General features: G+C 43.1%; 1 protein-coding gene across 2 annotated transcripts in view; it reads right to left on the reverse strand.

Moving 5' to 3' along the window:
• Positions 1-807: 807 nt before the first annotated feature.
• KIF3B (kinesin family member 3B) overlaps positions 808-14,922 on the reverse strand; it is a 36,669-nt gene continuing 22,554 nt past the window's right edge. The window contains exons 3-9 of one of the 2 annotated variants that reach the window (XM_004442481.3): positions 12,833-12,934; positions 12,496-12,618; positions 12,269-12,387; positions 6,722-6,835; positions 5,914-6,019; positions 3,760-3,938; positions 808-2,394 (exon numbers count right to left, since the gene is read on the reverse strand). In XM_004442481.3, the coding sequence (XP_004442538.1) occupies positions 2,298-2,394; positions 3,760-3,938; positions 5,914-6,019; positions 6,722-6,835; positions 12,269-12,387; positions 12,496-12,618; positions 12,833-12,934 (840 nt within the window). In that variant the 3' untranslated portion in view covers positions 808-2,297. Of the gene's footprint in view, positions 2,395-3,759; positions 3,939-4,229; positions 4,652-5,913; positions 6,020-6,721; positions 6,836-12,268; positions 12,388-12,495; positions 12,619-12,832; positions 12,935-14,922 lie in introns of those variants that run through there. The other variant, XM_087445426.1, reaches the window with a different exon arrangement.

A 14,922-nucleotide genomic window follows, 5' to 3' on the forward strand; every position in this document is an offset into this window, starting at 1 on the left:
AGACATTCTACTGTCTGCTCTACTCAAATATCTATCGGATGCACTTTGAGAGAAGAAAAGCACCGGAGACTGCTGGGGGAAGGGACAGCTTCACCTCCACACAAGTGTTCTTCTCTTTTGTTTCACAAACCACCAGATGAACACAGCTGAGCACAAGGCAAGCTTGTTTAATAATCCTGTCTGTCTATTTGGCTTTCTTCTTTTGCTTGCTTTCTGTGGTCACTCAACCACCCTTGGTCAGAATAGCCACCTCGAGACATTGGTAGTAAGGGATAGTGTTATCTGCAGTGTTCAATTCTCAGACGTGCTACATGAATATTTTCTGCCTACAGAATTCAGACTCGGTTTGAGGAAATGTGGTGTGAGAGAGGTGCCGGCAGCTTAGGCTATCCACCTCAGTTCCTATTCAAACAGGTAAATTCTTAGTAAATAAGATAGAAGCAGGGTTTGATCCCGAGAAAGATGAGGGAAGGCGCCATTATGCTCTGGGAATTGCTGAAAGGGGCCCTGGGTTCAGAAAGAATGGTAACTAAAAAGGAGAAAAGCTGCCATATGACAGATCTCCATTTGTAGAATGCTAAGACATTGCACTTGGTACCTCTTCTTTCCCACGAGTTCTGATCCAGAAATGTGCCCTGGGAACTGAGCAGCTGAGTTAAAATATAACTCAAGGCCCACTTGAGTCGCCATCTTCCTGAGGCACCGTGCCAGCAAGGTGCACCAGTGTGGCAGACCTGGGGACTCATACTGTCCCCTCAGGCTTGGCTCATGGACTCAGACACCACATGGAAGCGCTTCCAGCCTGGATTAGTCATTCAATGGGCCTTTAATACAGACAAAGGCAACAACTGCACATTAGTGTATTTCTAAAATTGGGCAAGTTCTTGGTCTCTATCTCTCTCTTACAGACACACATGGACACACTCAAAGAACACAGGCACCATTGTGCTTGCACACTCACACACACTTATGAGCTTCTCTTAGAGGAAAAATGAGTAACATTCACCTAATGACCAACATAAAATAAGCTTTGAATTTCAATAACACAAAGAACTAAAACTCACAAACCGAACTAGTATATGTGAATGGGAATTCCTAACTCTCTCCTCTGAGCATATTCATCGCACAGCCACTCCTGCCATCACCTTAGGCTCTGCCTGAGGGGAGCCACAGTTCTAGGAGTAAAGGCAGGCAGGATTCCTTTGCTTCCATCTATTATGTCTTCCCTTCCCACTGCACCGAGCCTCATGTCTCTGTCTCTACAACTGCCCCGTCACCCTTATGCTCTCTATGCAAATACGGAACAAAATGGGGAACTCAAAAGTGCCACTATATATCTCATTCCCCTAACTCTAGTCCCATCAGAGAAGGCAGAACCAGCCTCCCTTCTCTCACAAAACAGGCCCACTGCAAGGCACGCTCTGGAGACAGAGGATGGACCTAGGCAGGGATGCTCAGAGTATGCGTGCATGGGAAAAGATGGTGACAAATGAAGCGTAAAGTGACATGGTGTATGGACATGGCATCAGCTTACAGATTTACGTCTTTGACAGGATGGTCATGGTTTTGAGGTTTTAAAGAAGCTGTTTCCCTAAAATCTCCAAGGAGGCAAAGGGAATGTTATTTCTATTGCTTCTGACATTAAATCCTTCAGGAGCAGAAATTGGTAGCTTCCTTGGAAAACATTTCCTCATTCAGCAGATCCTAACCACAGATCCACCTCTTACCAAGGTGCATGGATTGTGCCCATTGGGGGCTTGGATTCAAATGAGATTTCTCACTCCTACCTACAAGAGCAAGCACCTATTCAAGTTCTAGGGCTTTCACTTTTCAACCTCACTGTCATTTTATCCTAGAGGCCCCACAGTCTTGGGCCTGCTAAGGTGACTGCTGATTCTGCCCTACTGTTCAGCAAGGAGGGAGCCCAGTGTAAAGAACAGACTAGAAAAGGAGAGGGGAGAGGGAGGGCGGGCAAGGGAAGGGAGAGGAGAAGAAGGCAAGGGAGAAGGGAAGCAAGGTCACTGGTCATTCTCTTGCTTTCCACTTCAACTATCGCACTTTACCTTAGCCATGCATTTCTGAGATGCTAATTAAAGGATGTTTTCCAGAGGAGCTGAGTGCCAGATTACGACCAATACGTTTCAACCAGATTAAGTTGGTTAATCTGCAAAGAGGCCATTGCTTCTCCCCAGGGGAATGGTTCTGAGTTTGGGCTCCAGTTCTCTCTGCAGATTTTTGCTCGTCTCTTCTCTCAGAAGGCAAATGCTGTTTACACCCTGGGAGAGGAGGAACTGGCTTTACTTCGGAACCAGCCCCCGAGACTGTGGATAAAGCTGAGATGCAGGGGTTCCTGAGGAAGAGGAGGAGGATCCCGACTTCCTTCCACTTTTAGGCCTGCAAAAGTCAAGCACATGTTTACATTACCATCCCATCTCTGTCTCTGACACAGATCAGACTCCTTTCCCACCAAGTGCCATTAACATTTCAAGGTAGCTATTCCTCAATGGCCTGAAAGTAAGTATACTTTCAACTGTAAAACCACGAGACTGGTAGAGCCTGACCCTCTGTGCATGACCAACACGACCTGCCAAACAAGGTGTGAACCTCGGGGAAGGGACTCTTGATGCGCAGCAGTTGTTCTTCCATTTAAATCAAATCTGGCCCATCTTCTCCAAATTTGCAAAAAATATTAGGTAGAATTTCTTCCATTTTTGGTTTTTCACCCAGTTGTTTTCCTTAAACTTCTAATCCAGAATTTAATAAGATGGAATTTCTAATTTAGCAGCAAATTAAGAACTTGGTTATTGGGGCCGGCCCAGTGGTGTAGTGGTTAAGTTCGGTGCGCTCTGCTTCAGCAGCCCGGGTCCACAGGTTTGGATCCCAGGCACAGACCTACACCACTCGTCGGTGCCATGCTGTGGCGCAACCCACATATAAAACAGAGGAAGGTTGGCAACAGATGTTAGCTCAGGGCCAATCTTCCTCACCAAAAAAAAGAAAAAAGAACTTGGTTATTTTTTTTTTTTCATTCTTTCCACGCCCCCCCCCCCCCAAAAGCCTCAGTAGATAGTTGTATGTCATAGCTGCACATCCTTCTAGTTGCTGCATGTGGGACGCGGCCCCAGCATGGCCAGAGAAGCGGTGCATCGGTGCGCGCCCGGGATCCGAACCCCGGCCGCCAGTAGCGGAGCGCGTGCACTTAACCGCTAAGCCACGGGGCCGGCCCAAGAACTTGGTTATTTAAATGGGTGTGGTAAATCTAGCACTGAGGCTCAGAGCCTGGGTTGTAGATTTAGATAGACCTGGGTTTGAACCCCGGCTCTGCCACATACTTCCTTGACCTTGGTTACTTTCTTAAATTCTCTAAGTCTCAGTTTTCTCCTCTACAAAATGGGATTGATGATAATATTTACCTCATAAGTTTTTGCAGGAAATCACTAAGAGAATTTTTTTTAAAGCACTCAGAACTGCCAGGTACCTGGTGTAGACCAAAGAACTGTCCTCTACCTCATTAGAACACATGCTCCTTACAGTGGGAACGGGGCACATTGGGCCCTGTGGTATTCAGTACACCTTGCCTAATGCCTGAACCATAAATATTTGTAGAATAAACGAATAAACATAGGAGTAATGGGGCAGTATTTCCTGGTGTGTTCTGTAAAGCATTCCCTGATAAACAAGCACTCTCACCACCCTCTACCTTCATTTGTCCTGTTCAAACATGCTCTGTTCAAACACAGGTCGTCAAAAGCCACTCACCTGGCCTTGGATTTCTTATTTGCAGTGCTTTCAAAGGATGATGCATCCACCTGTATCTCATCTTCATCCTGCAGAGCTGCATCCAATGCAGCCTGGACTTTGGGGGCAATGGCAGGGCCCTCGTAGTCTCTGGTGGTCCGGCTGGGCATGTCCAGCTCTAACAGCACAATGTTTTCTGCCTGCAGAAGCACCAGCCATAATCAGCTAGGCTGGCCCCCAATCAGACACAGAGAGCACAAGCAATCTAGACCCCCTCCAGGAAAAGAACTGCAAATTGCTTGCCCTTCAGAGCCTACCAGGAGCCTGCCTAGAAAAAGTGATGCCATTTTATAACTTCTCCTAGTGGAATCACAAAGGATTTTTATTTCCTTCTCTAGGCTTTTCTCTATTTTCCTTTTTTTTTTTTTTAATTTTTTTAACAATGAACATGTATTATACCTTAGGGGGAATAATCAGGGAAAAATAATAAATTAAGTAAAACCCATTTATTGCAGACAATGTGAAAATACAAAAAGGCATAAAGAAGAAAACAGTAATCACCAACAATCTCACCACCTCCAGCAGCTTTGATGAACATTTTGGTCGCCAAGGGGAGGAAGCAGGGGTGGTGTGTGTATGTGGAGGTATATGGTGTTATGTATGTACGTGCATGTGTGTGGCAGTGTATGCACTTGTAACCACGCTTTAAAATCATTCCGGCCCCGCCTCACAACTGGCCTTGTGGATGGATTCCCTCACTTGATAGCCTGTGGTGGGCCTCTTCCTAGCTCCCAGATACCGAGACAAGTGTGTAGAGGGAAGAGCACCCACAGTTACACATCTTCTCCTCTAGCTCCTCCCACTCAGCGGAGTTCAAGTCCCAGGGCTCCAGAGGTGACAGGGGGGCCACTCCCTAGAAGGTGGGGAGAGAGAGTGGCTTTATATATTGAGATACTGCTTAAAATTTCTCTTAATGGAGTGGGTCCACTGAGAAAAACATCTGAGAGCTGCAGCTTTAAATTCTACCTTTGGATCAGGTTAGCTCCTGGAAATCCACATATTTGACTTGTAGGCTTTAAAGTCATGTTTTTGGCTTAAGACGTAAAATAACCAGCAAGATACATACTCTCTGAAACTGCTAGAAAAATGCTTCTGAGGATTCTGCCACATCACTCATCTTCCATTATATAAAACCCCACCTAATACATCTTTTTTGCTTTTGTTTTATTTCAAATAACTCAATGCCAGCACCTGAGGAGCTAACTAATCCTCATCTGTTTTGCTCTGGCTGCCAAGGGAGACTCAGAAACATATTAAATTTTTTAAATGAAAATCTTTCACTATAAAAAATAATACAGGGTCCCCACTGACAGTTATAAAATACAGATAAGCAAAAAGAAGAAAATTTAAATTGAGTGCACTTCCATTAGCCAGAGATGACCAGTTCAAATTTTGATATATTTTGCACCATATTTTTAAATTAATATATACACTTCCAGTATCAAGTGCTTTATAACTTAACAATACACTGTGTCTACTGGTTCATCCACTTACCAGCTACCTACTAAGCCACAGGCCCTACTGCAGAGAGTAGGTGGGAGGTTTCAATTAGAGAAAACAATACAGTGCTGAATATAGTGTCTGGCACACAGCGAGTGCTTATAATTAGAAGCTCATACAGTATTATTATTGTAAAATATGTTTGGGTCATTAAATAGCTCTTCAATTATGTCACTTTAAATATCTACGTGACTGCCCCACACTATGGTAAATGGAAGTACCATAATTCTTTAACACATCTCCATCTCCTGTCACTAGACATCTACCTTCTTTCCAGTCTCCCACGGAGCCATTTTGAAGCTTATTGTTAATGTTTATTGGCCACTATGGACAGTATGTTTGTACTCTCCTCCTTCCCTAGTCCTGATTTCCTAAATCTCCTTCTATTTTACCTTTCTAATTATTATTACTTTTTATTGTTCTTTTCGTTAGCTATATATTTATATTCATTTATTATTTATTATAATTGTTATAATTATATAAATGTCCTCAGGTGCCTCTGGAAAGAGTCAGGATACAAACTCTTGTGACTTTGCAGAACGGTGCCTAAGGGTTTATATAAGTCTAAATTCCTCTAAAAGAGCGAGGAGAAAAACGTAAGAACAATCTTCTCACCCTATATCGGGCCTCTGGACGAATCATCATGGACATTCTTGCGTGTTGGCTCAATGGTCTCTTATATCCCACAGCTGAGACTGGCCGCTTCATCATCTGCTGATTCCTGGAAATGGACTGCAGTGGTTAAAGCCCTGGCTGGAGTGTGTTCCACAGTGCCAGGATTTTGGTCCTGTGGAACCAGCACTCAGAAGACTCTGAGCCCACTTAAATAGAACCTGAAGCAAGTAACTCCCTGGACTGAGAACTGACATGTAAATGGAGCAGGAGCTGCTTATATTTTCTGCTTGAGTTGCTTTCTGATTCAAACGCGAGCATCATGCGTCTTTTAAGCTGGAAGGGATCAGAGTCATCATCCAGTTCTTAGATGGCTGGCATGAAGCACAGCTGTCAACACTCGCTACCCCTGCATCCTTGGCAGATTATCTGCCATTTTTCTAGCAAGACCCAGACTTAGACTGAGAATCCTTCTCAACACTGTGTCAGACTGACACACAAGATAACACCTATGTGCTGCCCCTCAATTGGCCTAGTACGCTTCACTTGACAGCTGTGGAAGCTGAAATGTAGGAACTTGGAAAAGGTCATTGGTTCACTGTGATAAAGTCTTCCAATTCCTAATACCATACTCATCATCAAACTTTTACTTCATGGACCTATGGCAGTCACAAAGTCAGAGAGGTAATTGGTTCCTAGCTTAAATGAATCAAACTGTGTTCTCACCATACCCCTCTGGCCAAGTCCAGCTTATCAACATTCTTCCCCTCTTCCCCACCTTAAAGTCTACTTAAAGTCAATAGTGACTTACTCCAGTCTGGTTATAGGATGTAATTTCCAATGATCTTCCTCTTCATCAAAGAAGGATCTATTCATAATTTTACTTTTTTCTTCCAGAGGGATAAAGTTTTCTATAATAAGATGCCTGTAAGAGCACACATACATGTGAATACAGATGGAGTGTTGGCTATCTGGTCCCACCTACTGAGTAATTAGATAAGAGTCAAGTCATTCAGCACACATTTACTGAGCAGGTACCATGAGACTACCATCATACAAAGAGCTGGGATACAGACACAAATGACATTAGTCCCTGCCTGAGACAGACAGGTAACAGTGCAGCACTCTTAGGTATGACAGGCACTGATAGTGGTCTGCTCTAGGAATATGAGAGGTCACTTCTGCCCAAGGAGCAGCAGCTTGAGGAGGTGAAAGGACCGAAGAGGGAGGTAATGCCTGGGCTTGACTGGAGTGAATGCGTGTTAACTGAAATATCTTTTGGAGGGCCACTGGTACTGCTAACCCAGCTCATTAACTTCCAAAATGCTGAAAACAGATCAGAAATTAAACTGCCTGCTTCCAATCTCGTGGATTGTTGCCCAAGCTGGAAAACTTCACTTGCTAATCACCAGGACAAGAGCAGGACTAAATGGATTTCAGTCCCTTAGACCACTAAGAATGAAGACCATTCCTGAGGAAAGCCTCTGCCTGAGAAGCACCCAGGGAACACAGCAAACAGTGAAACTGGAACCCACTGGGTTGTGTCTCTCCATGGTGACGACTGTCTCCTGCCACATCTCTGTAATCACTCTTACATAACCTCACGACAGAACAATGAAAAAGGGGTGTGGGAGAGACGCACAACAAACACCACAGAGGTGTAGGGTACTGACTGTGAGAAACAGGTTGACTCACTATTTATTCAAAAGATAGAAACAGAAGATATAACAATGAAAATGGTTACATTAGGGAAAAAACATTTTTGAGAAATGAAATTTTCTCTTTATTTGACATATAAGAAATTATTTTTCATAACATATATTTGTTTTTTTTCTGATTTTAAAGATCCTAGTTATACATTAGGAAATGTGAAAAATACAATTACACCCAATTTCACAATCCAGAGATAGCTATTATTGATATTTTTGTTCTTATCTTTTTTCTAGGTATAGTTACCTAGAAAGAGGACTGACACATATTTAATTTTAAGGGCTCCTTTTCGAATTTAAAACTCGGTCATTAAAAGAATTCCTCTGAAAAGTTCTTCCTTAAAGAAAAATTCTAGCTAATTCTGTGGAAGGACTGATATAGAAAAACACCATTCTGCAACCCGTAATGAAATAATGGGGATCCAAAGATCATTGTTGGTTGAAACCATTAGCTCAGCGATTCTCAAGCCAGGCTGCAAATTAATATCACTTAGAGAGTTCTGAAACATATCCTGCCCAGACCTCAAGAGAGACCAATGGTTCTCAAAGTATGTTCACCAAACCAGCAGGAGCAACAACTGGAACTTGTTAGAAATGCAAATTCTCAGGCCCCAACCCAGCCGTACTGAATCAGACTCTCTAGGTGCGGGGCCCAGCAACCTGTGTTTAACAAGCCCTTCAGGTGATATGGTGCCTGCTCAAGTTTAAGGTACCAAATCCGGGCCAGCCCCGTGGCTTAGCGGTTAAGTGTGCACGCTCCGCTACTGGCGGCCCAGGTTCAGATCCCGGGCACGCACCGACGCACCGCTTCTCCAGCCATGCTGAGGCCACGTCCCACATACAGCAACTAGAAGGATGTGCAGCTATGACATACAACTATCTACTGGGGCTTTGGGGGAATAAATAAATAAAAGTTTAAGGTACCAAATCTGCCCTAGACCAATTAAATCAGAATCTCTCGGGTGGGGCCCAAGCATCACTATTTTTAAAAACGATGATTTTAAAGATGATTTCAGCATGCAGCCAAGGTTGAGAACCAGTGCTTCAGAGCATGCTTTCAGTTAAATGGAAATAAGGAAGATAGAGACACAAGCTAAATGACACCATGGAGAAGCAGACAAATCCAGAATGTGGGATATTTCTACAGGCTATCTGACCCACCTTTTTCAACAAGTCAACCATGAAAAAAGTTTTTAAAAGGAAAGGGGAGTACTCCAGATTAAAATAAGCTTAAGAGACATAATAACCAAATGCAATATGTGGTTCTTATGTAGATTTTAACATGAACAAATCAAGAAAATCTAAGTATGGACAGGGTATGAGATAATTCTAAGAAACTTATTGTCAATTTTGCTAGGTGGAAAGATATCATTGTGTATATAAAAGTCAATTGTATTTCTATACACTAGCAATAAACATTTTGAAAATAAAATTAAGAAAACAATTCCATATACAATGGCTTAAAAAAAAATACTTAGGTATAAATTTAACAAAAGAAGTGCAAAGACTTGTGCACTGAAAACTACAAAACATTCTTGACAGAAATTAAAGAGGATCTAAATAAATGAAAAGATATCCATGTTCATGGATCAGAACACTTAATATTGTTAAGATGACAATACTCTTCAAATCAATCTACAGATTCAACACAGTCCCTATCAAAATCCCAGCTGGGGGGCCGGCTCCGTGGCTTAGCGGTTAAGTGCGCACGCTCTGATGCTGACGGCCCGGGGTCGGATCCCGGGAGCGCCCCGAGGCACCACTTCTCCGTCCAACGCGAGGCCGAGTCCCACGTACAGCAACTAGAAGGATGTGAACCTATGACATACAACTATCTACTGGGGCTTTGGGGGGAAAAAACTGAATAAATAAAATCTTTAAAACAAAAAAACAAACAAACAAACAAAAAAAAACAAAATCCCAGCTGGCTTTTTTGCAGAAATTGACAAGATGATCTTAAAATATATATGGAAATGCAGGGGACCCTGAATAGCCAAAAACAATCTTGAAAAAGAACAACAAAATTAGAGTACTCACACTTCCTCATTTCAAAACTTACTACAAAGCTAAGTAATCAAGACAGGGTGGTATTGGCATGAGGACAGACATACAGATCAATGGAACAGCATTGACAGTTCAGAAATAAACCCTTACATCTATGGTCAACTGATTTGCGACAAGCATGCAAAGACAATGAGAGACAGTGCCTTTTCAACAAACGGTGCTGGGACAACTGGATATCCACACGCAGAAGAACGTACTTGAAACCCTACCTCAGACCATACGCAAAAACTAACTCAAAATGGATTATAGTCCTAAATGTAAGACCTAAAACTGTAAGACTCTTAGATGACCTAAGAGAACTGAAAACATAAGTCCGCAGCAAAACTTGTACACAAATATTCACAGCAGCATTATTCATAATAGCTAAAAAGTAGAAACAACCCAAATATCCATCAACTGATGAATGGATAAATAAAATGTGGTATATTCATACAATATAATATTATTTGACCATAAAAAAGAATGAACTATTGATACATGCTACAACATGGATGACCCTTGAAAACACTATACTAAGTGAAAGAAGCCAGTCACAAAAGGCCACATTACTCCATTTATAAATTTATATGCAATGTCCAGAACAGACAAATTTACATACAACAGCAAAAGTTCAAGCAATAAAAGAAAATATAGATTAATTGGGCTACATCAAAATTAAAATCTTTTGTGCTGTAAACAAAACACCATCACGAAAGTAAAAAGACAAGAATGGGAGAAAATATTTGCAAATCATATATCTGATAAGAGACTTGTATCCAGAATATATAAAGAGTTCTTTATTTATTTTATTAATAATAATAAAAAGTTAAAATTGGGTTAAAAATAACCCAATTTTATTTTATTTATTTATTTATTTTTTAATTTATTTTTCCCCCAAAGCCCCAGTAGATAGTTGTATGTCATAGTTTCACATCCTTCTAGTTGCTGTATGTGGGACACGGCCTCAGCATGGCGGAGAAGCGGTGTGTCGGTGCGTGCCCGGGATCCGAACCCGGGCCACCAGCAGCAGAGCGCGCGCACTTAACTGCTAAGCCACGGGGCCGGCCCAAAAAATAACCCAATTTTAAAATGGGCAAAGGATCTGAACACACATTTCTCCAAAGAATATATACTAATGGCCAATAAACACATGAAAAGATGCTCAACATCATTAGTCATTAGGGAAATGCAAATCAAAAACACAATGAGATACTACTTCACACCCAGTAGGATGACTATAATAAAATGTATTACAATAACACATGTCATCAAGGATGTGGAGAAATTCGTGGTGGAAATGTAAAATAATGCAGCCATTTTGGAAAACAATTCGGCAGTTTCTCAAAAAGCTAAACATAGAGGTACCATATGACTTAGCAATTCCACTCCTAGGTACATATCCCGGAGAAATGAAAACATGTCCATAAAAAACTTGCACGTGAATGTTCATAGCAGCATTATTCATAATAGCGAAAGACTGGAAACAACCCAAATGTCCATTAACTGATAAATGGATAAATAAAATGTGGTATATCCATAAATACAATATTATTTGGCCATAAAAAAGAATGAAGTACTGACATGCTACTTCAACATGGATGATCAACAAGGATCAACAAGGATGATCCTTAAAAACATCATGTTAAGTGAAAGAAACCAGTCACAAAAGACAACACATTGTATGATTCTATTTATATGAAATGTCCAGAATTGACAAATTTATACAGATAGAAAGCAGATTAGTAGTTTCTTAGGGCTGTAGGAGGGAGTAATGAGGAGTGACTGCTAACTGGTACACGTTTCTTTTGGGGGAGGGGGACAAAAATGTTCTAAAATTAGATTGTGGGGATGGTTTTACAACCCTGTAAATATATTTTTTTTAAATAATTTTATTTATTTATTTTTCCCCCAAAGCCCCAGTAGATAGTTGTGTGTCATAGCTGCACATCCTTCTAGTTGCTGTATGTGGGACGCGGCCTCAGCATGGCCGGAGAAGCAGTGCATCGGTGCGCGCCCGGGATCCGAACCCGGGCCGCCAGTAGCAGAGCGCCTGCACTTAACTGCTAAGCCACAGGGCCGGCCCTATTTTTTTAGAAAAATTGACTTGCATACTTTAAATAGGTGAATTGTATGATACATGAATTATATCTCAATAAAGCTTTCTTAAAAATAGCATTGTGGTTATGTACGTAAGTATGTAGGAGTGAGATAACATGAGGTAAGATTTGCTTTAAAATGTTTTTATGAAAGATAGATGACAAAAGAATCTGGATGAGGGTATTTGGGTGTTCATTATACCATTCAGAAAATTCTAGTTAATGAAAGATTCCCTCTTATCAATTGATAGAGGTGAGGCCAGAGCCTTTAAAACATTCAAGGGAGGGTGGAAGGAAACTCGAGAAATCATCTGGTGAAGTCATTCAGGTAACAGAGGGGACCCAGAGACAGAGGGTGACTTTCTCAGGAATAAACAGAAGACAGACAAGGTGGCAGGAGATGAGCTGGAGAGAAGAAGGCAGGGGCCCTGTCCTCAAGGACTGGTTTCTCACTTAACGGACAAGGACCTGGCAAGCGGCTCGGGGTGCCATGGAAGGCACAGAACTTACTTGAGTTTCAGCTCCCTGGTGAGCTCATTCTGGGTCTGCTCCAGCTCCTGACGCTCCTTGATGTGCTCCTCCTGGAGGTCATGGATCTCTGCCTTCACCGCCTGGAGCTTGGAGAAGAGCTGGAACAGAGGGGAGAGGCAGGTGAGGAGGCCGGCCCTCCAGACAACAGAGTTCTCCCTTTCCCCCAGGTCTCAAGACGCCTCTGCCCGGCCTCGTTCCTTTTATACCTTTTTGAGTTTTTTGGTCTTGATGTCCACCTCTTGCTGCAATGAGCTGTATGTCTCTTTCAGTTCCAAGGTCTCCTCATCTCGACTTTCCATCTGTTGCTGGATTTCTCTTTCCCGACGTTTCTGAGCAACATCACAGAATTCATCAGCTTGCCTAGAGACAATGTCTGTACAAGAACACAGGGCTGGCTGCTCCAGATCTGAGTCTCCCACTAGGAAAGGGCCAACACATCTCATTTCCATTCCCTTTGAAGAGTCTAATACAAGAGATATTTGCTCCGTAGCACTAATGCACCTTGCCCCACCCCATTCTCCCCAAAAAGGAATGAAAAGTTACCTGCTCTGCAATTTCCTGCCGCTTCTGCTCCAGGATTTTCTGCTGTTCATTTGTATGATCTACTATATTTTTTCCTCCAACAAGCAGCTTACTCTCCATGGCCTGAGTGAGAAACAAGTAGAATCCATCTCGTGAATGGTCTCCCTCAGAACGTATCTCCTCACAGAGAGGCCCGCAAAAGATCAAGAGCTCAGGATGGAGCCAAAGGGGGTGAACTCTGGAGAAAAATATATGGTGCTCAGCTGTGCTCTTCCCATCACTGGGGTGGGGCTAAGATGGCTCCATGCAGGCTTTACCTTGGAAACACTGGAGATACAGCTTCTCCAGACATACATGAATTTCAGCTTTCTTTAAAAAAATATTTTTTTGGTTCATTTACATAAAGTATTAACCCCACCTGGAATATATTAAGCACCTCCTATGTGCTTGTACTGGGGTTACCAAGCTGAGAGTCCACTGAGGGCCACAGACAAGTAAGCAGCCTCTTACCATATGGAGTCAGAAGCCATCATGAGGAAGAGACAGAAATAATGGGAGAGGCACACTGGAGGGAGAATTTAGGCTTTTGGAGGGAGTCAGGGAAAGTTTCCTGTCTCAAGGGACATCAACACAGAGTACTGAAGTAAAAACAGGAATTAGCTAAGAAAAGAAATTTTTTGTGAGAGGGTAGGGTAGAGAGTGGTGATACACGAAGTTGGCAAAACAATCAGGGGTCAGTTCAAAAACCTCCAAGCCCTGTTAAGGGAGACTAAACTTGATCCCGAGAACCACAGGAACCACTGACTGGCTCTTTGAGCATGAGGGTACACAATCAGAGATGTGTTTTAGAAACATTACTCCCCTGCAACAGGAAGAAGGATTGGAAAAGGGCAGGCTGGGTGGAGGGAGACCAGACAGAAGGCTGTTTGGGGGTCCAGGCCCGGGCCAGGGCAGTAGTGGCAGAGGAGGGCAAAGTGGATGGCTCCAAGAGATCCTGATGAGGCAGGATTCAGAGGCCTTAGGACTGACTGGGCCCTAAGGGAGAGGGAGGGGCAGCTAGCAACGATAACTCTTAGGAGTCTGGCTGGACTGAGAAAAGGCAGGCAGGAGCAGGCTCTGGTGGCTGTGGGCATCTCCATGGAAGTGTCCAGCAGGCAGAGGCTATTGGGCTTGGATGTTAGGAGACAGCTCTGAGCTTGTTATACAGATTGAGGGCCTTCAGCAGTTAGACGGTGGCTGAAGCCATGGGAATGATTTGCACTTGAAAAGCTTGGAATCCAGAAACTCCACAACCTTGCTTTTTTTTTTTTTTAATTTTATTTATTATTTCCCCCAAAGCTCCAGTAGATAGTTGTATGTCATAGCTGCACTTCCTTCTAGCCGCTGCATGTGGGACGCGGCCTCAGCATGGCTGGAGAAGCAGGATGTCGGTGTGCGCCCGGGATCTGAACCCGGGCCCCCAGCAGCGGAGCGCACGCACTTAACCGCTAAGCCACGGGGCCGGCCCTACAACCTTGCTTTTAAGAAACGTACAAACATTAACTGTAGCCCTGCTGCCATCTTTCAGTGAGCCCTTGAAACTGTTTCTCTTCTCTCAAAACGAAGGGCCTGGATTAATTACTAACCCCACACACACACCCTTCCAGCTCTAAAATTCTTTTGTCCTATGATTTTACAGCATCAGGGGATTGAGAAAGACAGAAGTAATGTCATTCTCCCATAAACAAAATGTGTAGGAGATTCAGTGACCTTGAGGTAATGCTGAGTCTTGCCACACTCGGCTTCTAAGAGTTGCCGAAATATCCTAGGTTGTTTAGAGGGTCTGGGTGTTCCCGGGCTTGAATAACAGATGTGATCCTACAAAATAGCACGCAAATCAAACATGGGCACACCCAGTTACACTTCAAGCGTAGGAGTGAGGAGGGGTGAAGTGACATGTGACATAATGGAATCCCGTAGTGAGCCCCTCCCTGGAACAAAGTTACCTCCTAATTGTGTTGTATATGACTCCATTCTCACATCAGGTCATGAAAGTCCTGGAAAGGACCCCTGCCTCTGAAGTAAAATAGTGCCCAGTTCTGTGAAAGGACTACTATGAAGCCACAGACAAA

The sequence above is a fragment of the Ceratotherium simum genome, chromosome 21 (genome assembly GCF_057802395.1).
Source record: "Ceratotherium simum simum isolate JZ-2026a chromosome 21, ASM5780239v1, whole genome shotgun sequence".
Taxonomy (NCBI): Eukaryota; Metazoa; Chordata; class Mammalia; order Perissodactyla; family Rhinocerotidae; genus Ceratotherium; species Ceratotherium simum.